The sequence below is a fragment of the Poromitra crassiceps genome (genome assembly GCF_964638095.1).
Source record: "Poromitra crassiceps genome assembly, chromosome: 18".
NCBI lineage: Eukaryota > Metazoa > Chordata > Actinopteri > Beryciformes > Melamphaidae > Poromitra > Poromitra crassiceps.
The window spans coordinates 14,299,339-14,325,291 of record NC_139636.1 but is presented as its reverse complement, the minus strand read 5'-3'; the positions used below and the strand labels follow the sequence as shown (position 1 = coordinate 14,325,291).

General features: G+C 42.5%; 2 protein-coding genes across 2 annotated transcripts; one reads left to right on the top strand and one right to left on the bottom strand.

The window, feature by feature from the left end:
- Positions 1 to 7,027: 7,027 nt before the first annotated feature.
- On the bottom strand, positions 7,028 to 17,161 carry prpf18 (PRP18 pre-mRNA processing factor 18 homolog (yeast)). The gene is made up of 10 exons (XM_083655181.1): positions 17,007 to 17,161; positions 15,911 to 15,988; positions 14,133 to 14,234; positions 11,793 to 11,906; positions 11,204 to 11,350; positions 9,734 to 9,802; positions 9,289 to 9,429; positions 9,100 to 9,171; positions 8,802 to 8,957; positions 7,028 to 7,785 (listed from the first exon to the last, which is right to left on the bottom strand). Exons 1-10 carry the CDS (start codon positions 17,070 to 17,072, stop codon positions 7,705 to 7,707), a joined length of 1,026 nt encoding a protein of 341 aa, XP_083511307.1. The 5' UTR covers positions 17,073 to 17,161; the 3' UTR covers positions 7,028 to 7,704.
- Positions 17,162 to 18,274: 1,113 nt separating this feature from the next.
- bend7 (BEN domain containing 7) lies at positions 18,275 to 24,912 on the top strand (the record flags this gene model as incomplete). Its single annotated transcript, XM_083654721.1, has 8 exons — positions 18,275 to 18,338; positions 19,100 to 19,438; positions 19,933 to 20,049; positions 20,133 to 20,467; positions 22,902 to 23,009; positions 23,201 to 23,318; positions 23,484 to 23,612; positions 24,854 to 24,912. The coding sequence occupies 8 exons, from the start codon at positions 18,275 to 18,277 to the stop codon at positions 24,910 to 24,912; spliced, it is 1,269 nt and encodes a 422-aa protein (XP_083510847.1).
- Positions 24,913 to 25,953: the final 1,041 nt, after the last annotated feature.

Sequence of the window (25,953 nt, the reverse complement as noted above, 5' to 3'; positions counted from 1 at the left end):
CATCTGAGTATCTCGTTCCAAACTGAAGGTCAAAGGTGTCATTTTAATTTATTGTTCTTCTCAGAATGTGGCCATTGTGAAGAGCTTTGAGACTGTAAAGGTGATGGAAGGCTGTACAAATAACCTTGACTTGACCTAACTGTTCAATATATAATGTGGATAGAATTTGTCACGTTCTCCTCAAACCACTCATGAAACAAAATATCTTGTATGCTCAAAATCACATGCCAGAAATCACTGTAACTAATCCATAATGGAATCATTTGACAATCCAATTGGGAAAACATTTTTAAAGCGATCCTCTTTCTATTTCAGGCATTTCAGAATATGTTTGGATTGCACTGGGTTTACTGTTCAGTCTTTGACATCTCACTGCCCTAAAAAGGGCAGATTTCTCAGCACAATCCGTCTCAGGTTTGAGGTCAGCTTACATAACAGGTTATCCTGACTGAGAGCCTGCTTTGACATTACACAACATGTGTGACGAGAAGCTTTGGGAGATTTGTAGGATGGCAAGTCTTGATCTATGGCAAATCTACTGTAAGTAGGTAAATGGCTCTAAAATCTCCGGCTATAACCATAAATGAAATCCTGTTTGATGAGGAATACTCCCTGTATTTCAGCTTTCCGGATGTATACAAACTGCAAATCAAGATGTTCTTCAAATGTTGAAAAAAGAAAGAAAGAGTGAGATCTGACTTGGACTGAGGCCTCTGTGGTTGAGATTAGTGTGAGCAGGCTCCAGGCTGCAACACAAGTCTCTGCCTGAGCCCAGGCCCACAGCAGCTCACTGGCTTTGACCGCTGCCTCTGAGGGAGGATCAGGTTTGGACAGACTATGAAGGCCAAGTGGGATACACCTCCTGGAACTGAACGGGAGAGGTAGTAACTGAGACTTTGGGTCTCTCTCTCTCTCTCTCACACACACACACACACACACACACACACACACACACACACACACACACACACACACACTCTATATGCCAGCTATGCTGCATGCATCCTCCCAGGCCCTCACACATTAGTGACTTCAGTGGTTCAATATATTATTGATACCTTTGGGTTAGTGGATTATTGATTTAGAGAGAGAATAGAACACACACACACACACACACACACACACACACACACACACACACACACACACACACACACACACACACACACACACACACACACACACACACACACACACACACACACACACCCTCTATATGCCAGCTACAGTATGCTGCATGCATCCTCCCAGGCCCTCACACATTAGTGACTTCAGTGGTTCAATATATTATTGATACCTTTGGGTTAGTGGATTATTGATTTAGAGAGAGAATAGAAATAGCATGTAAGATTGATAGCCTATGTGTAATTACCGTATGTATGTTATGCACATAATATTTTGAGCACTAAGCCGTACCTACTCTGTCATACGCTACGACTATAATGATAGTCAGACTGCAAGGCAGTGCAGAGCATGCCCACTTATTTTTCAGTCGTATTGAGTTATATTCACTTCTATACCCCCTCTATAGCCTAGTACCTAGCAGGACAAGGAGAGTGAATGAATATGTAGCTATGTTGTTTGTTGATTAACTGTAACTAAATATTAATTTGCAGTGGTGCAGCCTATCATTATCTTTGAGTTAAACTGAATATAGTCATTTAAAAAGTCCTCTATCGACACCCATCAGTCAGTCAGTCCTCCCATAACTTCTGAATACATGCACACGAGTTCACATATGACTCAATGTGAGCTGTCAGAGCCATATGTGTTTATCTATGACCAACCCTCCAGGTTAGGTAGGCAAATGATCCTTATTACTCCCTGAAAGCAGTAGAAGTTAAGTGACAATGTGCAAATACTACTAGCCCATTTTTGGGTGAACTAAAACCCAAGAGTAGTTTTACATGTCATTGTTTGTTTATAACACTGGGCGTTTATCCTTCACTGGACGGGCCAGCAGAGAGGGAGGGGATAGGCTGTACCTTGGTGCCAAGCTGCACCTTCACGTCCACCTTCTGCTTCTTCTGCTCCAGGATGCTCAGCAGGTACTCCTGGAACACGCCGATCTTGGTGAAGAAGTGCTCGTCGTGCCAGCAGCCCTCCATGTTGTCAAAGTCCACCCCGAGTCCCAGCAGGAACTCCACGCTGCGGGGATCCAGGGCGATCTGCTGGGGGCGGCAGAGCAGCGCCGCCCGGTACCTCTCGTCCAGCACGGTCAGCTTCAGCACCTTGCCGGAGCGGACAGCGACCAGCGCGGCCGTCAGCCCCACGGGGCCCGAGCCCACGATCAGCACCGAGATCCTGGCCCGCCACTGCCTGATGCCGTCCAGGCTCACTTTCACCACCACGTACACGGCCACGGCCACCAAAGTGCTGAATGCCGTGTCATAGGCTAACGCGCGATACTTTTCCTCCGCGTTTTCTCCAACTCCGTCGTTTTCTGACTGCAATCCGTCCATGCTGTGCGCAGAAAAATTAACGTGTTGTGTGCCAAAACGCGGGTTTGAATGCTAGGAGCTATTCTATCCTATCCTATCAATTAACGTCGGCACATCATTTATGCATTCACTTAAAAAAGCGAGAGGCAAGCATTAAATCCATGCCAGGCACACAAACAAACACACGGGTTCACTAGACCAGCTGCGACTTAACACATGCGTCCTCTCCTCTCCCTCGCTGCAAGTTGAATGTTGCAGCACACATGGATGCGATGCCTCCTCTCATCAGCCTGAAACGGGCTGCATGCTCAGGGGGCGTCAGCAGTTAGCCTACATTACAATAATGTTGAGATCAATCACTTCTGAATTTGTCATCACTTTACAACTGAGTGGAAACTATACAGTGATTCTCACTCCCTGTGATCTAATAATAATTTAGATATAGCAGCAAAGAGCAAACTGCAGGAGCTGGACAATGGAGCTGTTTTTTTAGTCTGAGAAACTATTGATTTACTGTTTCTAAAAACAGAGAGGTCGATGCTGTGTGTGTGTCTCTCTCTCTCTGGCAGAATAAAATGACATTGCCAACCGCACCGCAGTAAACCTATATGTGTATTGTGTAACCAAAAATAACTGGTTTCTGAGTATGGAGGCATTGTTATTCACCAACATGTAATTTCCTTCAGAATGGGGAGATACTGTTTTGTGAAAGGAGAAGCTGCCATATCTGATCAGATGAGGCACTATATTTGCTGCTATGGGATAGGGAAACACCATTGCTCTGCCCCAGAGGGTTGCCCAGAGAGGACAGGGGACGTGGAGATCTAATGAATATTCCTAATCACATCTCCCAATAGAAATTCTCCCCCTTTCCTCTCATCTCTCCTGTACTGTACCCTCTCTGCCATGTATTTCTATTTCAATTTGTCTGTTTACAGTCCGTGCTGATCTCTGCCTAGATCCAATGTCATGTGTGCTGACATGATGGATGCCCGCCTCAAACTCATTTCACATCTTTTGTGGCCATGCGGTGGCCATGTAGGCTATTCACCATGGTGATGGCTCCTTCGAGGACAAGGCCCATTTGTATGGAAAGGTGCAGCGCTGTGGTGTTGCTGCAGAAGATGGAATGGAATGCTGAAGTGAAGGTGGCAAAACACAAGATGACTACAGAGTATAGTGAGAGCCTGTCCTGTCCAAAGCACGATAGGCTCCAGCAACCTGTGTGACCCTGAAGAGGAATAATGGGCCTAAGGGGTAGTTAATAAGCATGAACTAACCATAACCGTTAATTAATGGACAGTTATTGTAAAGTGTTACCACCAGAACATGACTGAATGGTTGAATAAATTAGATATCCCCCTCACACACACACAATATACATTACCACAATGCCTGTGACATATTCCTTCACTGAAATGTACCACCATTTTTCTGGTCTCTGTTGCTGCAGGAAGGTTGACCTGCCCCTGAATGGCCCCAATACGTCACCTTCATCGCACGCGGTTTAGCATTTTAACTAATGCTCTGACCTTTAAGCCCGGCCAATGAAAAGCATTTGGAGTGTGGTGGTGATGACATCAATTTGCCTCTGTGGCTGCGGAAATGACCCGTAACAGGAGAGACACAGCCAGGTCCATAATGCTCTGCTATCGAGTTGTCTAATCATACCTTCCCATAGGTGTCTCTGCATGTGACCAAAAAACTGCAACTGTCCATTCACTGATCCAAAGATAAAGACAGAGAGAAAGACAAATGGAGAGGAAGAGAGAGAGTGACACACTACAGTATGCCTCCACAGGTAATTGGTTTCCACCTCTGCTCAGGTGCCTGGCAACGATCTAACGGCCAGCCTGTCCAGAATCCAGATGAAAAGAGAAGTGCAGCTCTAATTAAAGACAGGCAAGCTGGCGGACAACCACAGACGGGGCTTTTCCAGGAAAATGAACGGAGGCTGGTCATCTGGAAACAAAAAAAGATGGGCTGGTTGATATGGAATTGAACTGTTGTCTTGTTGTTTATGTTCAAAATGGAATCAGCTGAAAGGAACGCTTCTGGAAGACTCATTTTTCCAGCTGAAGAAAGACAAGCTCCACTAAAAGCACAATGTTTAAGACCATATGGCATATAGTTAATATATAATTTCACTGAAACTGAGATTGCTAGCTTATCTCACCTAACTCAATTATTTCCCCCAATCAAGGGCGCAATAATGTTCCATAACAATCCAGCGTCTAAACAACACTTTGGCTTTGATTTCCACTTTGGCATGCTAATATATGCAATGACCCAGAGCTGTGGAGCTCGTCCATCTCTGACGCCTGAGGATTTGAATGCGTTAATGACACTGAGTGGCTCCCTCACACGTCCTACTCGCACACAGTGCTGCCCAGGAACAAAGGAGCACAGAGAACAGTCTTTTATCAGCTTGCCCAGATCTTATTATGGCCCATAATGGGGCCCTGCATAGATCTCAGGTCATTAGAGAAAAAAGTAGGGTGGGCCCTCACCGCGAGAATAAAAAGCCCCATTGTTGTCAGGAAGTAGATCAGCGTATCTCAAATATGGGGTCACGGCCAATAGAAAGGGATGAGGCCACAGATGAGATTTCAGCCCTCGTAAAAATTTCCAAAAGCATTGCACAAGCAAAGCTGAAACTGACAGGGCGAACAAGAGACATGGCCAGAGAGAACCAGGGCAAGACCCAGAGACATGGTGAGAGAGAACCAGGGCAAGACCCAGAGACATGGTGAGAGAGAACCAGGGCAAGACCCAGAGACATGGTGAGAGAGAACCAGGGCAAGACCCAGAGACATGGTGAGAGAGAACCAGGGCAAGACCCAGAGACATGGTGAGAGAGAACCAGGGCAAGACCCAGAGACATGGTGAGAGAGAACCAGGGCAAGACCCAGAGACATGGTGAGAGAGAACCAGGGCGAGAGACCCAGAGACATGGTGAGAGAGAACCAGGGCGAGAGACCCAGAGACATGGTGAGAGAGAACCAGGGCGAGAGACCCAGAGACATGGTGAGAGAGAACCAGGGCGAGAAACCCAGACTTGACATGAATCACAGAGTGTTGTGATATTTGAAAAAAAAACACACACACAGAGGAATTCAACCTTGTCTGAATGGGTGGGAAGCAACAGTGAAACAGAACAGCATGTACTCTGGTGCAGAATTCACGAGTGTTATTATAGACGGTTTTAACTTGACAACAAAAACATTCTAAATTGAACCCCAGCCAGCTCACTTCCTGTTGCAGTGTTGCTAATACAAGACATTATACAGCAGGACTGACAATTCCGTGAAAACGGTCTATGAGAAACAAGGAGTCCACATGTATAACATTCAGAGCCTGCAAAATGCGTATGCTTTTTAGCCTGAACCTTATGTAGGAGCAATTGCTATTAATTGTAGTTGACCAAGTTCATTCAATGGTTAACTACTAATATCCTACTAGTGAAGTGTGCATTCTTCAACTCTTGGTTAACACTCTCTTGAGTCAATATGATACTCAACAAGAACAGCAATATTGTGAATTCACATGTACTCTATTTGCTATTTCCATGGTCAAATTGACATTTGGTATTTAAAATATTAATGCAGAGACATATTTATCTTCACGTGTTGCAGACAATATGCTGCCTTGCTGATCGTTTTATTCCCTTTGACAGCACCATTCCTCTACCTAAAAAAGTTATATTGCACACTGGAGAAATGTCTTGATCTGGAAGTCTATCTTGTGGTTTTGGTATATCTAGAAATGTACTAAGTGTTGCAATGCAGGTACTATTTCTGACTCTGGTCTGTTCACTTGGAACAAACTCTCCTGTCAGTTGGGCACAGCTCTGGCCTTGGGAGATAACAGAGTTGACACTAACCCCCAGAGTTATGAGAACACACAGGGAAGTCCATTGTTCATTTGAAATGAACTGCAAATACTTGGATGGGACCATCATTTCAAGGCCTCGGCTAAGAGTCACAACTGGCAGAGAGGGACAAAAGATTAAACTGGAGAAAATCCAAAATATTTCGCTTTCTTTATCTCAAGGGCAGACAGACGTGTGAGAGCTGATCATTTCATATTCCAGAGGAAAAACGCAGCCATTTCATGGAGGACTTGTCAGTCTGACTCGGGTAGTGACGTGCGTTCACACACAGCTGGCAGACAAAGTGCCGTGACGTGGGCTGAGGCAGCCGAGCCGAGAACACACCAACAACTACAAGGAAGAGATCGTCACCATGGTTACGCAATGCAGTAAGGTCACAGTGACGTGGTTACCATCTCCATTATTCAACTATTGGGAGTTAGATTGCTTATCCATAATGTTACTGTAGCACACATGGCCATGCAGGCTTTCCTTATTTAAAGTCACACTGTGGGGAATCAAAGAGTCCATATTAGGAATTGTTTTTCTGCAGACACATTTTATGGGAAAAAAGGGCATCTAAAAATAGGCCGCAGTTCAGCTGCAGAACAAGAGAACAAATTAATCTTGGGAAAGAGGATCTCACTTTTCACACGGCATAGAAAATAAAAACAAGCGTGACACTTTGTATCATAAAACAGTGTTTTATTGTATTTGTAAGATGGTGCACATACAGTTGTTGTAAAGTCATGAAAAATTCAAATATGCATTTACAATCAATCCCTGTACTGATTTGAGCATGCCCACAAAGAAAGTTATGAATAAACATTTCCTGGGTGTAATACAACTTACACCGTTTGATCTGCCTTGGCAAGAGGCGTCTTGATTGAGACACCATGAAAATAAAAGTTTCAAAGAGTTATGTACAATGTTTGCCAATACAGGACAGAAAAAGAGCAGGAAATAAAGTTAAATCCTAATCCTCAAAACTCATCATTTTTACAGCATGAGCAGCTGGATCAATCAAATTAATGTGTGTATGAAGACGTCGTTTCCCCCTTGGATCTCAAAGCAGGGACTTTGGGGTCTTTGAGGCAGTCGCAAGCAAATTCCAAGATATTATGACACTTACACAGAAGTTATCATAATGACATAATGTAATGACAGAATAGCTACTCTGACTATATACATGTGGGGGCATCAGGTGGGGACCTCGACCCAAATGCTGATTTATTTGAAGTCCTTGCAAACATTGGCCTTTTATCATTCAACCATGCCAGGACACATTAACTGGGCTGGTGGAAACATTCCCAAATTGGACTTTCCTTACATTGTGATAGAATTGGCCCGACCACCTTGGGGCAAAAGTCACATTGAAAGGACAGAGCATAACTAGAGAGCATTGTACTCCACACACTTTGATGGATCAGTTGTGAAGTGTTTCTGGCAGATGGTCATCAGCCTCTTCAGTCCCTGTGGAAAGAAATGGTATATTGAAATGAAATATACAATACAGGGTTACAAAATCTTACTCTATATTTTTTCTTTAGACTTATTTGGACAGGATTGCTTTTACAGGGAGATTTGGGGTAAAACAATCACTATTGGAGCGTGTATGTAATTTTTTTTAGTTCTGTCTGGTCTGCCATGTGATATTTCATGTGTGTAAATGCACTGCTTGGTGTTGGCAACAATAGAGGGAGAGGTGTGCGTGAAAGGAGGAGGGGGGAAGAAAGACAGAATGGATAAAAAACGTCGTAGACTGGAGATCTGGAATCTGCAAGAAAGGCTGCCATCGAAAGGAATGCCCCCAGCCCATCATAGAGCTAAGGCAAAGTGAACTGTAAATGCACTGTAGTCACTCCCATCCACTGTTGCTGGTGGTTCATTCACCTTTTTGAAATGTGCCGTACATTTTGTACATGCAACCCTGCATATTTCTCAATGTGGAAACAGTGTAATCATTTCGAAAAAATGTTGCATCTCACAGAATAGGCACTGCGTTACTATATTCCTGCTAACAGAATATAGACAGGATTAAAGTATGCAAAACACTTTGAAGTGGTCCCCTACCTCTAAAAGTCATGGTTTCAAGACCACAGTGTTATCGCATTTTGTGTTTAAGCGGTATTTTGAAGTAGACATTGTATTAACGAGGTCTACATTGTACTTTTGATTTGAAAGAAATAATGATAAATGATCAGAAGGTAATTGTTTTTCTTTGTGTTTATCTGATTCCCAATCAAGACACCCTGGTAAGAATTGCTTCCCATTGTTAATATGGACTTAAAACCCGTCTTGAAATGCAAAATAATGGACTGGTAAACATGCAATTAAAAACGTGATTAATCACAATTACCTATTGAAAGAGAGATTAATCGAGATTAAGAAAATGAATCGTTCGACAGCCCTACTTTACACACATTGTCCTCACACTGTCCCCAATATGTACATGGCTTTTCTGCAGGTTTGAAGTCTCGGGGTCTCACCTGGATGTATTTTCTCTGAGTTTCATCGTTCAGAACATGGGCCACGTGTTTGGAGAAGATCTTTTCTCGTCCTGTACGGGCATGGATACCCACCATGGTCACACCAATAGGCCAGGGAGCATTACCGATGGCCATCTGCAGATATGCATCATTTGCCTGGAAGAACGAACGAACGAACACACACACACACACACACACACACACACACATTTATGACCCCGACATTGTGATAATAAAACAAGACGAAGGTTAAGGGCAACATGGGCGGAAACACTAGGTTATACAAATATTATCATACCTTGACATATTCTCTCTCCAACATGAATTTGATGATGTCTGTGATTGATTCTTTGATGTCAGCTGGTAAATTCTGAAAGAGATAATTGTGAAATAATAAATCAATAACAACTAACACACACTAAAGTCAAAACATGAGTCGTGACTACATAAACTGGTCCCATTCCTGACATCCTCTCCACATCAGTACCTTCTTCCGCAGCTTCCTGAAGAGAGGTTTGAGATAGGACTCTGTCTGTGAGTGGGTGGCGCTAGCCAGCTTGCCCTGGACACTGCGCTTCACATGGTCCTTTCTGCTGTTCAGATCTTTGGCCCAAACACCAAGAAGAAACTAGAACATGATAACAAGAAAGGAATATTAACAACAATGTCCTACATATATAAAGGGATAGTTCAGATTTTTTTTAGTAGAGCTGTGTGCCGAGTGTGGACATGGGTACATGCAAGTACCTCATACAACCCCACAACAAAACATCCAAAGTATCCCTTTAAGCATTAGAAAATCATCTGCAAACAGGCGCTGGACTTGAATAAAGAAAAATAACATGAGTTGCAGCCACAAAAACATTGTAAACACTTATTATCCAACAGCTCCCTCTAGATACAAAGGCAGAGTATGACATTGCCAGTCTTACCTTCAAAACTTTGTCAATAACATCCTGGTCTCTGTTATCATCTCCTGTACCCAGGGTTTGGCCAACAGCCTGTGGGAGAATGGAATCATAAATTAGAACCTGAATTCTCCCTGCAAGAAAAGCATAATAACTTTGACTTTTATTGTTAAGCTAGTTTTTACACTGCTCAGCGTGCAATTCCTTTGAGAATACAAAATTGATTGACGATACGATACAAAATTAGAGACTTTTCAAAATGTATCGGGGAGAGACATGGTCAAATGTTCCCTCAGCCCTACAGTATGTTCCCTCCCTAACATTAACCCTGTTATTTGAAAAAGGTAGCAACACCCACTCCCTTTCTGAATAAGGATTACCACCAGTATATTGACAGAGCTTGCCTAGGCCTACCTCGATCATGCCTAGGCCTACCTCGATCATGCCTAGGCCTACCTCGATCAGGACAGCCTGCTCAGAGAATCCACCGCCGCAGCGCTCCATCTTGTTGGCACTAAGCTCCCAACACCTGCTAACGTCGTAATACACCCTTCTGACCTTCACAAAACTCAACTTTGATAGTATTTCCCATCTTTGCGAACAAGAGTTTTGTGCGAAAGGAATTAAAGACCTGTCCCATATAGACGACACCTGTCTCAATTACAGGCCGGGTCAGTTCAGTGATTGAAGCAAATAAAAGCCTGGGCTATTCATTTAAGTTTTAGAGTATGAACCAGGGTTGCCAGATCTTGGAGAGAAAAACAACAGACTGTCCCCAAAACAAGTAGCTTGGCTCTTGACACAAAGCCCAAAACACACACACTTGAACAGGGTTATGCAACAAAATTATGTAATTACTTACTGCATTACAATATACAGAGTAATTTATGGACAATGGAAATTTACGTCACTTTTTTTTATTGAGGTACTTATGCCATTCTTTTGAGTCAGTAGTACTCTCTCCCTCTCGTGCTCAAGTGTGATCTAAACTCATCACTTCTTGGATGCTGATAAAAACACGACTTGGTAGAGAGACAGACAGAGAGAGGACATGACAGCAGTGAGCGAGAGGCTATGTGCGGGTGGCTACAAATCGCCCAGGTAGCAGAATTGGCCAGCAGATGGGGATGATTGACAGTTTGGATTTCATCTGAGAGCATCACACGGTTCTCTTTCTTATTAGGCAGGCCAAGCACAAACAAGTATGGAAAAAACCCCATTGCAAAGAAAAAACATTGTCGAAACAAAGCTACCAATATACCGAAAACCAAGAAAAGACAGACACAAAAAGGGATGAAGTCATCTCTCCCATTTTTGACCGTAGCTCTCCCCAGGTACATTTTGAACAGTTCTTTAATAAGTATTTATTAATAACAAATGGGAGACTGCACAATGTTCACTCAGCCACTCACTTATTTCAATCAAAACGTGAGCTAACTGAACAATAACTAATGGGCGAGTCCCGTTCCTCCCCCCTGACCCTGTGCACCGTACCTCCAGTTCTTCTATCCTCGTGTTCTCCTCGTGCACCTTCAGGTCATGCTGTGTGTCCACTTCTCCAGGCTCTGTTCCTCCAACTATCTCGTTCAGGTACTGCAGGTCAATCTTGTCCATGGCAGCCTTCAGATCATTCCTCAAGCCCTGGGAACACAGCTCATTTGTTGTTTGTTCTTCGGGTTACCCGCCATTTTGAACACAATATGTAAACACTCACAGAGGAGTGACAATTAAGGAATGACACTTTGTGTATGCAGGTCTGTCACGGGTCAGGTGTGAATGGTAGTGACATCAGACTTTCCTGTGCTTTGTGTACACGGCTCCAATTGCTTCCTGGGGTTCTGTCGGGTTCCGTTGGTGTCTCATTAAACGTTTGCATCAGAGGCTGAGCTATGAGTGTGCGCCGGCTACTTTGATTATTTTGATATTTGTTTTTCGCCGGCCGGCACCTCACCGCTACAGGTGTGCGTTTCACCTATTGACTCGAATTGCTTCGTACACAGGATGGATCTGGATCAGCGTGTCAGGATGTTCAGCGGCTCAAGTGTCTGAAAGGGTCATGAGTCCAACTCCCAAGAGATCCTACCTTGTTTACTTCTGGGGCCAGAATTTCAATCTTCCTGAGTCTCTGGAAGGCATCGTAGTCAGACTCTGCAAACAGCCGCACCGGTTCCCCTCGTTCTCTGAGCCGCCGGATTACCTAAGCAACCACAATGATGTAAAACAGATTACCTAAGCAACCACAATGATGTAAAACAGATTACCTAAGCAACCACAATGATGTAAAACAGATTACCTAAGCAACCACAATGATGTAAAACAGATTACCTAAGCAACCACAATGATGTAAAACAGATTACCTAAGCAACCACAATGATGTAAAAACAGATTACCTATGCAACCACAATGATGTAAAACAGATTACCTAAGCAACCACAATGATGTAAAACAGATTACCTATGCAACCACAATGATGTAAAACAGATTACCTAAGCAACCACAATGATGTAAAACAGATTACCTATGCAACCACAATGATGTAAAACAGATTACCTATGCAACCACAATGATGTAAAACAGATTACCTAAGCAACCACAATGATGTAAAACAGATTACCTAAGCAACCACAATGATGTAAAACAGATTACCTAAGCAACCACAATGATGTAAAACAGATTACCTAAGCAACCACAATGATGTAAAACAGATTACCTAAGCAACCACAATGATGTAAAACAGATTACCTAAGCAACCACAATGATGTAAAAACAGATTACCTATGCAACCACAATGATGTAAAACAGATTACCTAAGCAACCACAATGATGTAAAACAGATTACCTATGCAACCACAATGATGTAAAACAGATTACCTAAGCAACCACAATGATGTAAAACAGATTACCTATGCAACCACAATGATGTAAAACAGATTACCTATGCAACCACAATGATGTAAAACAGATTACCTAAGCAACCACAATGATGTAAAACAGATTACCTAAGCAACCACAATGATGTAAAACAGATTACCTAAGCAACCACAATGATGTAAAACAGATTACCTAAGCAACCACAATGATGTAAAACAGATTACCTAAGCAACCACAATGATGTAAAAACAGATTACCTATGCAACCACAATGATGTAAAACAGATTACCTAAGCAACCACAATGATGTAAAACAGATTACCTATGCAACCACAATGATGTAAAACAGATTACCTAAGCAACCACAATGATGTAAAACAGATTACCTATGCAACCACAATGATGTAAAACAGATTACCTATGCAACCACAATGATGTAAAACAGATTACCTAAGCAACCACAATGATGTAAAACAGATTACCTAAGCAACCACAATGATGTAAAACAGATTACCTAAGCAACCACAATGATGTAAAACAGATTACCTAAGCAACCACAATGATGTAAAACAGATTACCTAAGCAACCACAATGATGTAAAACAGATTACCTAAGCAACCACAATGATGTAAAAACAGATTACCTATGCAACCACAATGATGTAAAACAGATTACCTAAGCAACTACAATGATGTAAAACAGATTACCTATGCAACCACAATGATGTAAAACAGATTACCTAAGCAACCACAATGATGTAAAACAGATTACCTAAGCAACCACAATGATGTAAAACAGATTACCTATGCAACCACAATGATGTAAAACAGATTACCTAAGCAACCACAATGATGTAAAACAGATTACCTAAGCAACCACAATGATGTAAAACACACGTTTGAATGAATGTAATTTAGAGGCAACGCTTATTGAGAAGGAAGTGTTAAAATGATGTAAAACAGATTACCTAAGCAACCACAATGATGTCAAACAGATTACCTAAGCAACCACAATGATGTAAAACAGATTACCTAAGCAACCACAATGATGTAAAACAGATTACCTAAGCAACCACAATGATGTAAAACACACGTTTGAATGAATGTAATTTAGAGGCAACGCTTATTGAGAAGGAAGTGTTAAAATGATGTAAAACAGATTACCTAAGCAACCACAATGATGTCAAACAGATTACCTAAGCAACCACAATGATGTAAAACAGATTACCTAAGCAACCACAATGATGTAAAACAGATTACCTAAGCAACCACAATGATGTAAAACACACGTTTGAATGAATGTAATTTAGAGGCAACGCTTATTGAGAAGGAAGTGTTAAAATGATGTAAAACAGATTACCTAAGCAACCACAATGATGTCAAACAGATTACCTAAGCAACCACAATGATGTAAAACAGATTACCTAAGCAACCACAATGATGTAAAACAGATTACCTAAGCAACCACAATGATGTAAAACACACGTTTGAATGAATGTAATTTAGAGGCAACGCTTATTGAGAGGGAAGTGTTAATATTATACATCGACTCACCTCCTGTCGTGACAGTGTCATTGGCAGCTTCTCTTCTGTTAGTTCCAGCTCCAACACTGGATTGGTTGAGCGGGATGGCTCATCTTCCTCTTTCTTATCAGCCTTCAGGACAACATGAAAGACACGGAAATATATATAGGTGAGAACTTAACCGTGATAATACGTCGTCATGTGGAAAGCCAGAATCTGATTAGCCGGTATATCTAAACATATCTCCTTCCTGGACCAATCCAAATCAAAATGAATGGAACTGGGGTGTGTGTGAAAGATCAAGCGTGTCAGGTTTCATTGGGAGATGAAACCCGATTGAAAAAGGATTGAAGAGGATGTGAGAGTCACTCTTAAGATTACTGAATTGTATACATTCAAGTCCCTATCTGACTCACCTGCAGCTACTGTATTAACCCATTGATACCTGATGCAGCATTTGTGTGTGTATCTCTTTAAGACCGTGAACCGCGTGACCAAGGGATACACACACAAATGAGGGATATACACGCAAATGCTGCATCAGGTATCAATGGGTTAAAACAAGTCAAGCTCCTCTAAAAAAAAAATAACAAGTCAAATAACTTACCAATAGAAGCAAGAATATTGCATAATACTGTATCACCATTCAACTCAAAATGTTCATACTGTGGCATTCTGATGCTGGCTGCACCACCTACAGTAAAAAGCGTTCAGTCTTTTGGCAGCAAAGCACTGCAACAAGAAAACCTCAAATGTGCTGGCAGATCATGCTTTCAAAGGCTCATGCATCTCAGCACTCTTAGATTGTGGTTGAGCAGCACAATCTAAAAGGCTGAACAACAGAAACGGCTAACAAAAAGCCTTCCAAATGCACAATGGACCTTGCTCAAATAAAGATCTCAGGCCTTGCACTGAAAACAAAATAAAAATGTAGTTTTCCCAAGAGCAACTGTTACAAGGCAATGCAAAACTAGTGACACAAAACCAGGGGAAACTGAAAGTTGGTACAACTAAACGAGCTGCTGTCATGGATTAAGATGCAACATAGAAAGCGCAGCTTGATAACCAATTTTGTGTTTTTTTTCCAGTTTGGCAACTCATGCTGAAATTCACACTGCAGCTGTGTCCCAGTTTGGTTTTGTGGCTTCCTTTCCTTGTCTCCTTGCTTTCTGACAAGTTATAGTTGCTGAGTTTATGCATGTACCCTCTAACCCGATAGTTCCTATAAATTCATTCAAATACTTCCATGTGATTGAGTAGACTTCCAAGAGCAACCAAGAGAAGTTGAAGTATCACAACTTCAACTGGCAAATAAATAATTTATGTCTCCACCGTGTTATTTAGGCCTTAATCATCACCAGTCACCAAAGACTGGTGAACTTTGAGAGAAGGTGCCAAGGAAGGGGACATTTTTGGAACACAGTATATTTTATCCTTGACATCATGCATCCGGTCAGCAACCTTCACTGTGCAAGCCCATACCTGGGTCTCGGGAGTCTCTCTCTGAACCTACAGATGCAGGCAGCGGTTGGGGAGAAACAGCACAGTAAACACAGACACAAATACTTTACACCTGAACAACGCCGGAACCTTTTTGTATCTTCAAAATAACACCAAGCTAAATTACGGTAAAGTGCTGGGTAGTCGTGGATGACTGGCTGCTGTGAATAAAACTTAAGTGGAGAGAGACAGCGATTTAAGCAGATGGGAAATAACCTGTGTGTGTGTGTGTGTGTGTGTGTGTGTGAGAGAGAGAGAGATAGAGATAGAGAGATGAGATGAGAGATCTTGATAACAACCAAATTTACCTTAGATCCACATCTTAGGTAATACTCCTCTTCCTCTTTGCGTGCAAGGTCAGATCTTTTGAAGAACTTTTTTGTATCCTGGCAAAAACAGAGAGCTAGTTAGCTTGTATTCCACTTCTAACCAAATGCTGTGTCCAGCATGATGCATAGTTCATACATAGCCTCGACACAAGACTCAGCCTTCATTCCAATGAAGGCTGAGTCTCACGTCGAGGCTAGTTAATATCATGCATGTCATGTGGGCAGAACATACAACCTCACGAGGCTGTGGAAATGCCTTGTGTGTGAGGTTAGTGGAGGTCCAGTCTGGAGTGGTATGATTACTCACTACTTATGTTTGCTTCGGTTTTATTATAATATTGTGGAAAGATCACAAATCTTAAATATGGCTATCTATTTAGCACCCACTAGTACTGTTGATCATTATTTTTCCAGAGAGAGAGTAATGGCATCAAATGGCATAGCAGCATCTGGATAGTTTAACATTAAACCAATACTTTGGACAATGGGATAACGTTATCTGACGAACAAAATTTGAAATGTATAGGCAAAATCTTGCTGGAGTAGGAGTGTGAAAGTCGATAGAAGTGTGCCAAAAATAAAGACTGAAAAGCTAGCTAACAATTTGAAAAAGCTATTTCTACAAAGTCGGTAAGTGCCAAAATAAAGGAGACAGTTGAGTAAATGAGGAAAATACGTTACACAATCTGCAATCTGGGCAACCCAATCAATTCAATGTATTTCTATTGAATGTTTTCAGATGGTAGGTAACGTTAGCCACCACAGCTTTACAAGAAATACCGGTGACACTGTCTTGATTATTATTCTATTATCGCTAACGCTACTGTATGTGAGGCCCAGTAACGTTACTTGCCTGTACCAACAACGTTACCAATAGCAATAGCAATACTGTACCAATACGTAAGCGTATAAAAGCATCAATGAGTCTGAAAAGCCAACTTGTAGCGTTAACTCGCTTAGGTTATAAGCATAAACTACTGTATAACCTAGCTAGCTACTTCTAGCAACAATGCTATCTAACAGTTAGCGTTATTAGCTAGCAAACAAAGCAACCCTAACGTTATCGGTCACTCACATCAACAAGCATTTTGTCTTCTATAAGCTTTCTCTTCCTTGCGATCTCAGCTTTGAGGATATCCATTTCGATGAAATAATATTATACGCTATTGTTTAATTTAAAATAACTAGACAAAAGATAGCCGTGGCGACACAAACACAAATATTCTTGACCCGGAAGTTATCCTCTTGCGAAACGTTTTCTTCTTATTTGGGTTGCAGGCATCCTTAAATGTTGCATTACTGCCACCTACTGGATTGCTAAACGTCTTCTTCTTTTTCTTTCGCGTTTTATTGCGGTTGGCAAGCCAACTTAAGGTACATTACGGCCACCAACTGGACTGGAGTGTGAAACAGGAGATTATGAAGAAACTTCTCTTATTAGATTCTTATTTCTAAATCAATTTCTTTTAGAAACTTGATAATATGGGTATATATTGACTGCTGTTTTCCATAATAGACCTGACAATGAAAAGTCTTGATGTTTTGCCTTCCACAGTGAATGAAAAAGATAATTTCTCTCTGTATTGTATTTCCTACAGTGTATGTTCAACAGTTTCTGGTTCGCTACAGTGAGCTATAACAATAGGTAGACCTACCTGGTAGTTAGGTAGGCCTATAATAATAAGTCCTCGATTACCCCTTATTCCATAGATTCAAATTGTGTTACCCTCTGTGGTAGCCTATAAGTTACCATGTAGGCCTATACCCAACTATAGCCTACTCCTTGAATTAAGTTGATGGAATAGTCGGTCACACGCACACCAGCACCAATTAGAACAACATAGCCTACTAGGCTACATTGCCTGGCATAACAATCATTTGGGAATCAAGAAAATAAAAAGTTGACCTGCAAACCGATTTAATAAAAGGATCAATGGTCTTATTGCACCTGTAAAATTCCAGCCTCTTGTTTGGACACTAGTGGTGGCAAATGTCTGACTCGACCTTTCAGATGAGAACATACCATCAGGTGGCGCAAAGGGATGTGACGAATTTTTTAAATATTAAAGTCATTAATTTATTTACATGGCGAAACGGACCAGCCGCATGCTGGTAAAGGGAATAGCCCACATTGCTGAATAGCAGTAGCGTTCATCAAATCCCCGAACAAACACAGGAGGCTAGACAGAAAATCTGCCGATGACAGTGTAGACCAGCCTAAGCAGAATTTTAACTGATTATAATAAGGCAGACGGACAGTGATCCCGGTGAGTGTAGCCTTTTCACTGATTTCATCTTCTGAAGAGCGATTCTCGACCACCCCGATTTACTGTAATCCTTAAAATGGATTTTGGGGAAAGGAAGAGGAGAAGGAAGTCACAGAGCTTTAAACTGGTCACGGATGAAGGTAGGCTTCTGAATGCAAGACCTTACAAGATGCGCGTCTGTGTCTGGGTGTTTTGTCTGGCGCTGTGTGCCAGCAACAGTGACGACTCTGTAGCCTAAACAAAAGAGATGGCCACGACACCTGCATCGTTTTCCTAACAACTCAGGCGATATATAGTGAATAAAAAAAACCCCATTATAACGTTAGCCCACTACACATATCAGTCTGAACCTTATTCAAATTTGATTTGACTTTAAACGAATGGTCCAAAATTATGAAAATATTTTTCGCATTCTGAATGCATAAAATCAGCTTAAATCGTTCACCTTTTTGCTGAAGCTAATCGAAGATAGCTATAGGCCACCTATCCAGACTACACCACTTCATACCACCTACAGGTGGTGGAATGTGCATGGGATGGGAGGGGGCTGTGCATTGGTTGACATCACAGTCCTCAGCCTGCATCCTCTCATCATAAGAAAGCAATCGACCACAATATTGTGACTACATTATTTGTTTATTAAAAATGATTCTCATTAGCTGACGCTTAGGCTTATTCTTCCTGGGGTCCAAGACAACAAATAGAATATTTAATTGCAAGATGTCACTGTTTTTGTTGCAGTCTTTGACCCGCCTACATACATGGTGAACTCTGGTTGTAAAGATGCCAATGGAGCGCCTAAGGATGCTACTGTGCCTGAAGGTATGTACCTTGTAAATAAGGCCACAGCACAAGTAAAATGGCAGATCTCACTAATTGTACAAACCTATTGTGATTTTAGATTGGTTAGAGGACGAGGGCATGGAGATCAAGAGGCAAATCACGGGCATGATGAGGCTCCTGAGTGACAAGGCCGGCAGGGTGTATCAGCGTGTGGGGGTGGAGCGGGACAGCTTACAAAAGGAGCCCCAGGATGAACACCTGGGCTGGGCGCAGCAGCCTGCCACCTCGTCTCTCGCCTTGGAGGACCAGCAGAGCAACAGCTGGAACTCTACAGGGGACCCGGGGCCATCGCCCTCATCCATATCCACCCTCGTCCACAACCAGTACAGCACCCGCTCCAAGGCCCTCAGGATGCTCAACAACACCAAGGACTTGACCAGAGTGAATGAAGCTAATGGTAGGCTACCGAGGCATGCCTGAAAAGAACCAATAGATTCAGCTTCGGTTTCCATAAGGGGAGAAGATTCAGCTTCAGGTTCCATCAGGGGAGAAGAAGAAAACATTGAAATGATTATGGAAACAGTCTAGTGTAGGGCACCATACAAGCGTAATGTTGTAGAAGTGCATACAGATTGGGACAGAGGCATTACAATAATGTGTGGTAGCCGGTACAAAGGTACAGTAGACCCTGCATGTTGACAGGTTCTGTTGAAGAGAGACAAGCCCCCGCCAAGCAGACTGGCTGACCTAGTGCAGGTCTAACACACACACACACACACACACACACACACACACACACACACACACACACACACACACACACACACACACACACACACACACACACACACACACACACACACCAGGACTCGGATCAAAAACACATGGTGATTGTGTGTGTACCAGATGCTTGTGCAGACGATCGCTAACCATCGCACCACTGTCCCACAGACATGGTCCCTCGTGCCGCACCAGAGCCCCCCTGCTGCATGTCTAACTGTAAGGGCACCTTGCAGGCTATTCTGCAGGAGCTGCGAGCCATGAGGCGGCTCATGCAGACTCAAAAAGGTCAGTCCACAAACACCTGCATGCTGAGACAGCGAGAGAAAGAGAGACCACCACCGAGACGTTTATGTTATTGTCTTTTCTAGTCTCTCTAGAGAAGCAGGAGCAGGCAGAACCTCCAGGCCCGCCTCGCCTTGGCCCTGGACCCGCTCCGCGCCGCAGGCCCCGCAAGAGGAGGCCCATCTATAAGGTGACGCCACTGACCAGTAGAAGAGCTGCTGGTTCCCCTCTGGCTCTGTCAGCCACACCCACGGAATCTGGAAAGAGGGGGGAGCCCAAGAAAGAGAAAGACTCCTTCACGCCCACCAGCACCCAACCCAGTACTGCTTCTGAGGTTTCTGCTCTGCCCGCTCAGAACAATCCACTAACTGATGTACACAAGCCTCTCTTCAGCCAACTGAGGGGCCAGCAGTCCCTAGAGGTATTGGTAGTCTGTGTGTGTTCTCTGTGTTTCTGTTTTCTCTGTGGGATTTGAATCAGAACTAATTTGTGGTTCTGATTTCTGATCATTCTCCCACAAATTTGATTTAGTCATTTGAACTTAATCATACTGGTGCGTCCATTCTCACTAGTTGTTTGAATGGGTTGGGTGTAGGCTAAACTTGACAATCTCTAAAATGTCCGCGCGGCCCACATCTGATCGTATACAGTACAGAGGTCGAAAAATCTCTTCTCAGAGCACTTTTTAATGTAATGATAAAAGGAGCTGTCCATCAGCACCACACATAAATCAGAAGCTAAAAGTGAGGGTCTGTCTGCTATAGGCTAATTAACAAATAAGTGATTACAATTAAATAACAGTCTCATTCAACAATGGAGAAATGCATTATAATAATAATCATCATCATCATCATCATCATCAAAATAAAATCATGAAGATTGTAAATTTTTGCAAATGATCTTGAGGCCCACTTGCAATACCTTGACGGCCCACCAGTGGGCTGTTATAGACAGTAAATCGAAATCTGATGCTGCATGTCTATTGGACCTTTTAAAATGATTTATGTTGAATTCCTCCAAATAAATAATGCCTTAATTTACTTTCTTTCTAACAGTTTTATCTATGAATATACAGTACAAAAAGAACGTCTTATTCCCATTGCTATTAGCAAAAAAGTGCAGCATCTCTCTTCAAATTAGTATGTAAATATACTAGTTTTGTAGTACTTTATTATCAGCAAATTAGACATACTAACATCATGTGTAAGAGGCCATTGCCGAATACAGATGTCCTTTGATTGATTGATTGATTTTTATTTATGGATATAGAGAAGACAATTTACAAAAGAAAATTCCAAAGGATAACATGTTAAAGTGAGAACACTTATTTCCAACATGGTCCCTGCTGTTGTAGGACAGAACGCACAACACATAACATGTAAAAAGTCAGTCATATCAATATACAATTTCTAATCAATATACCATTTCTTATCCGTAACCAGACACCTAAAATCATTAAAACAAATAACAAAACAAAAACATGAAAATCGGCAACAATTTCAGAGAACCAAATCCAAGAACAAAAACAACAATATCACGAATTAAAAACACTGTTTTGCTGGCGGTAAAACCTGTCCTCTAGCTAGCCACTTTACTCCAAAGATGATCCCGGACCTGCCTTCTAAAGACACCTCTCGACTCTGACAGCTTGATACCTAGGGGAAGGCTGTTCCACAGCAAGGACCCAGTATAAAAAAGGAGCTTCGAGCTGCTACACTATTCACTCGTGGTACCTTGCATGAGCGCACACTAGCCCTGGTGTTGTGACCATGCTGGGTATGGACCATTGTTATCTGTGAGCCCAGATACATGGGGGCAGTACCATTGATGATGTTATACATATGGTTTAGCTTTAGCTGTTCAATCCTAAACTCAACAGGCAACATACCCACCTTTTTGAATTCGTTTCCACCTACATGTGTCCTAGGAGGAACATTCAGTGAATAACGAATTATATTATTTTGCATAACCTGCAACTTCTTCTGTAATTTCATGTTCAGACCACTGTACCAAGCTGAACAGGCAAAATCAAAGTGGCACTGTATCAGTGCTGTTACAAGGAGTTTTTTAATAGTAATATCAAACTGCCTTGTTCTGCGATACAGAAACTTGAGTTTACTGGCACTTTTTGATAATATTTTCTCAGCAGTAGCCTCTCCTGAGAGAGACTGATCCAGAGTGATCCCAAGGTACGTAACACAAGCCTGTGAGACGATTTCAGTGCCTTCACATGTAACCTTTATCTTGCTCGACTTCTGCAGCCTACGCTTAGTGGCGAACAGAATTGACTCAGTTTTGCCTAAGTGCAGTGACAATTTGTTGTCAATGAGCCACTCCCTTACATTTTCTAACTCCCTACTAAGAGTGATCTCAATATCATGGATATCTTTCCCAGACACTAGTAGGGAAGAGTCATCAGCATACAAAATAAGTTTACATTTTACTGCCGCTGGCATGTCATTAACATAAATGAGAAATAAAATAGGCCCTAAAATTGAACCCTGCGGCACACCACAGGTGACACTCATGGGTTCTTTGTCTCTACTTGCATTCCACCCTCAAATCAAAGCTGAGAAGGTTACAGAAATAAGACACTATAAAATCAGTCTTGTTGAGTTGGCAATGAATGATCTAATGACCTGACCCTGATGAGTTAGGGGGCCAGTGTTTACACTTAAAGCTCTTTCATTTCTACCCCATCCTTCTATATAAGCCTAGCAGCTTTTGTTTTCTGTCAATCCCCTTTTTATATATGCACGTATATGTGAATGTGTTAGAGTTTAATTGAACACTTTCCCATTCACAATCCTTCACAACTCACAAATGTGCCATTAGCGTATGTGATTCCCTTTAAGGCTGAGGTGCGTCTGGCGGAGGATTATGACGTGTTTATCTCCAAGGCCCAGCTGGACTCCATCCTGGTCAACTATACACGATCTGGCAGCCTGCTGTTCCGCAAACTGGTGCGCATCTCCAATCTCCAATTACATTGGGCCTTATTATGTGGCTACAGTTACACATCACTGGGTATCTACATTTTCTGTATTAAAAATATAGTACCGTCATTTGATTGTTTGAGAGGCGGGACTATGTTTCTGCATTGGCATGTAAAGTTGGGTGACGATCAAGCTTGGTGAACATCCACTGTGTTTAGGTGTGTGCCTTCTTTGACGATGTTACCTTGGCGAACTCCTTGCCAAATGGCAAGAGGAAGAGAGGGCTCAATGACAATCGCAAGGGCCTGGACCAGAACATTGTGGGTGCCATCAAAGGTAAAGGAGAGAGAGAGATACAATAGATTCCATCAGTCTTGTTAGTCTGTACTAGGATACGACAGACATGTGAGAGATCCAGATAACCAACATACGTACATGACACTCAGGCCAATGTTTGTACTTTTGAGGATGCATTAATACAGTGTTGTCATGTGCCTCCAGTGTTTACAGAGAAGTACTGCACTGCACATAGAATAGAGAAGCTTCCTGGTCCTCGAGACTGGGTTCAGATCCTGCAAGATCAGATCAAGCTTGCCAGGAGGAGGCTGAAAAGAGGTACTGGACATGGATGTAGATGTGTGAATGACAAAAACGCACGGGTCAAGGAACGGGCTCTCTCTGTGTAACGTGTCTTAGGTAGGCTAAGCCCTGTTTCTCTTTGCCTCATCAGACGCTGCGGATGTTGCAGACGATGTCTTGAATGGACCTTGCACAAGTATGAACTGCACATGGACACACACACACACACGGGGAGGGCACACACACACACATCTACACACACACAATCCTGCCCTTTCATTCTATAATCTACACACACGACACACTCATCTTTCCGTGCTCATCTCAGCTGCTTCCTTGTCACAACTCTTCCTCCACATGTCAATACTCCCCCTTCACCCTCCTCCTGTTACTCTCACCATTTCAATAATGAGAGACCAGAAGAAAGTACAATTAACTTTAATGATACAATAAACAAATGAGATTTGGCGTATGACTCCATGATATGACGACGCTCCTCCTGAGACGTGAGGAGGACGTCAGTGATTAAATTATAGGATAGAGAATCCCCCCATAGGGAATTCTTCAGGAGTCATCATGACATTGGTGGTGTTCAGGGGAGGAGGTGGGGCGAAACAACTGCTTCGGCGAAGATCAGCAGCTGAGGGGTAACAGGACAGCGTGAGTTACCACCAGTAAGATACATGGGATCTGATATACTACTCCGGTTAAGTGATTGGCCAGCAGGCCAGCGTGGGAAGACTGTGATTGGACAAGGAATGAAGGGGCGCACATACAGGTATCAATGAATTAGTGATATAACCTGAACAGGGCTTTGACTGCAGAGGGGAGAGAGAGATGAATGAAAGTGCAAATCAATGAATGGGATGGTTGATCAGGCATTGGCTAGGGGAGGTAGTCTTCATTATTGAAATATAGTCTAAGACATTATTTAATCACCCCTCCACCCCACACAAACTGGCTGGTGCGATGGGCTCATATGTCTTAGTCGCGCTCTCCCTCTGACATTTGACATTCTCACGCAGCTTCCCAAAATGTCAGCTAATTATCTTCACACCAGGCACTCTTCCACCTCTCTGTTTCACCCTGACTGTCACACGAGCATTTGTCTTTCTTCCATCTCAGTCATGTTTGTTTTGATTAAGAGGGAGGCTACGACCCCAACAACACCCGCAACACGTGCACTTGAACGCATCTCACACACACACACACACACACACACACAATACCACAGATGTTTTAATGATATGTTGAAATGTTTCGTTTCATGCATTTTCTTCCCTCCTCTCCAGGCTGTGATTGTAACAAGCCTGCAAGTGTGGCTGGGGCAGTGGGGAATGTGAGTGCCTGAAGGCCTGGCAGTGGGGAACGTGAGTGCCTGAAGGCCTCTGCCACCATGGTCTTGCAACACATTTGTTGCCTTTGCTGTCATCTTTACTCCTTTAACTTGATGCATTGTGCCACTTGTCTTCTGGTATTTTACTTTGCAGCAGTTACTGCTCTGTACTGTGGCTGTAAAGAAGAAAAATACAACTGGGCCAAATAATCCAATAGGTGGTTAAATGACATTTTCTTTCTCTCTCTCGCCCTCTCTTTGTCTCTTTCTCTCTCACACACACACACACACAAACTCTCGCTCTCTCACACACACACACACACACACAAACTCTCGCTCTCTCACACACACATACACACACACACACACACACAAACTCTCTCCCCTCCCACTCCCTCCCTTGACCCCACAGAAAGGCCCCATAAACATCCTCTTTCTCTCTCTTCCTTTTTGATACATATGTAGGCCTACATTTCCTAATCGAATCTTCACTTTAAGCAAAAGTAACAGATTACCACAGATGTGTCAGATGGGATGTGTTAATGAAAGTGGAATGGCTAAGAAATTGAAATTTACTGTTTACATGACATTATTATGAAAGGCAGTGTCATCATCCCTCTCTCTTATGTCATGGCTAGCACAGTCACAAGTGTGAAACAAACCTCAGTACTGTAAGAGTATATAGCATTCATATGTTTTGTACACGTTAGGTTTTAAGGGGAATGTCCAGTGTGAATTGTGCCTTTGAGTAACCTTCAGTGGGTGTAATATGTAGTGCAGCATCCACCTCGCTTCCTCAAATTACATTCAAATGAGAAATATATTTGGTATATTTTGGTCAACTTTGCAGATTTTAATTATGAGATCTGACCAAAAAATTATAATAAATGAACACACACACGCGCACACACACACACACACACACACACACACACACACACACACACACACACACACACACACACACACACACACACACACACACACACACACACAGTATATACATACATTTATTTATTTTTTCAGTATGTCTATGCATTTCAGTGCTATTGTTGT

Bases quoted from the DNA above. Each gene is read 5' to 3' on its own strand.
- prpf18 (XM_083655181.1), bottom strand. From the start codon at position 17,072: ATGGATATCCTCAAAGCTGAGATCGCAAGGAAGAGAAAGCTTATAGAA. The intron at 9,430-9,733 runs GTAAGACTGGCA...ATCATGTTCTAG, and splicing joins TTATTGACAAAGTTTTGAAG to TTTCTTCTTGGTGTTTGGGC. The intron at 8,958-9,099 runs GTATGATAATAT...TCGTTCTTCCAG, and splicing joins TGGAGAGAGAATATGTCAAG to GCAAATGATGCATATCTGCA.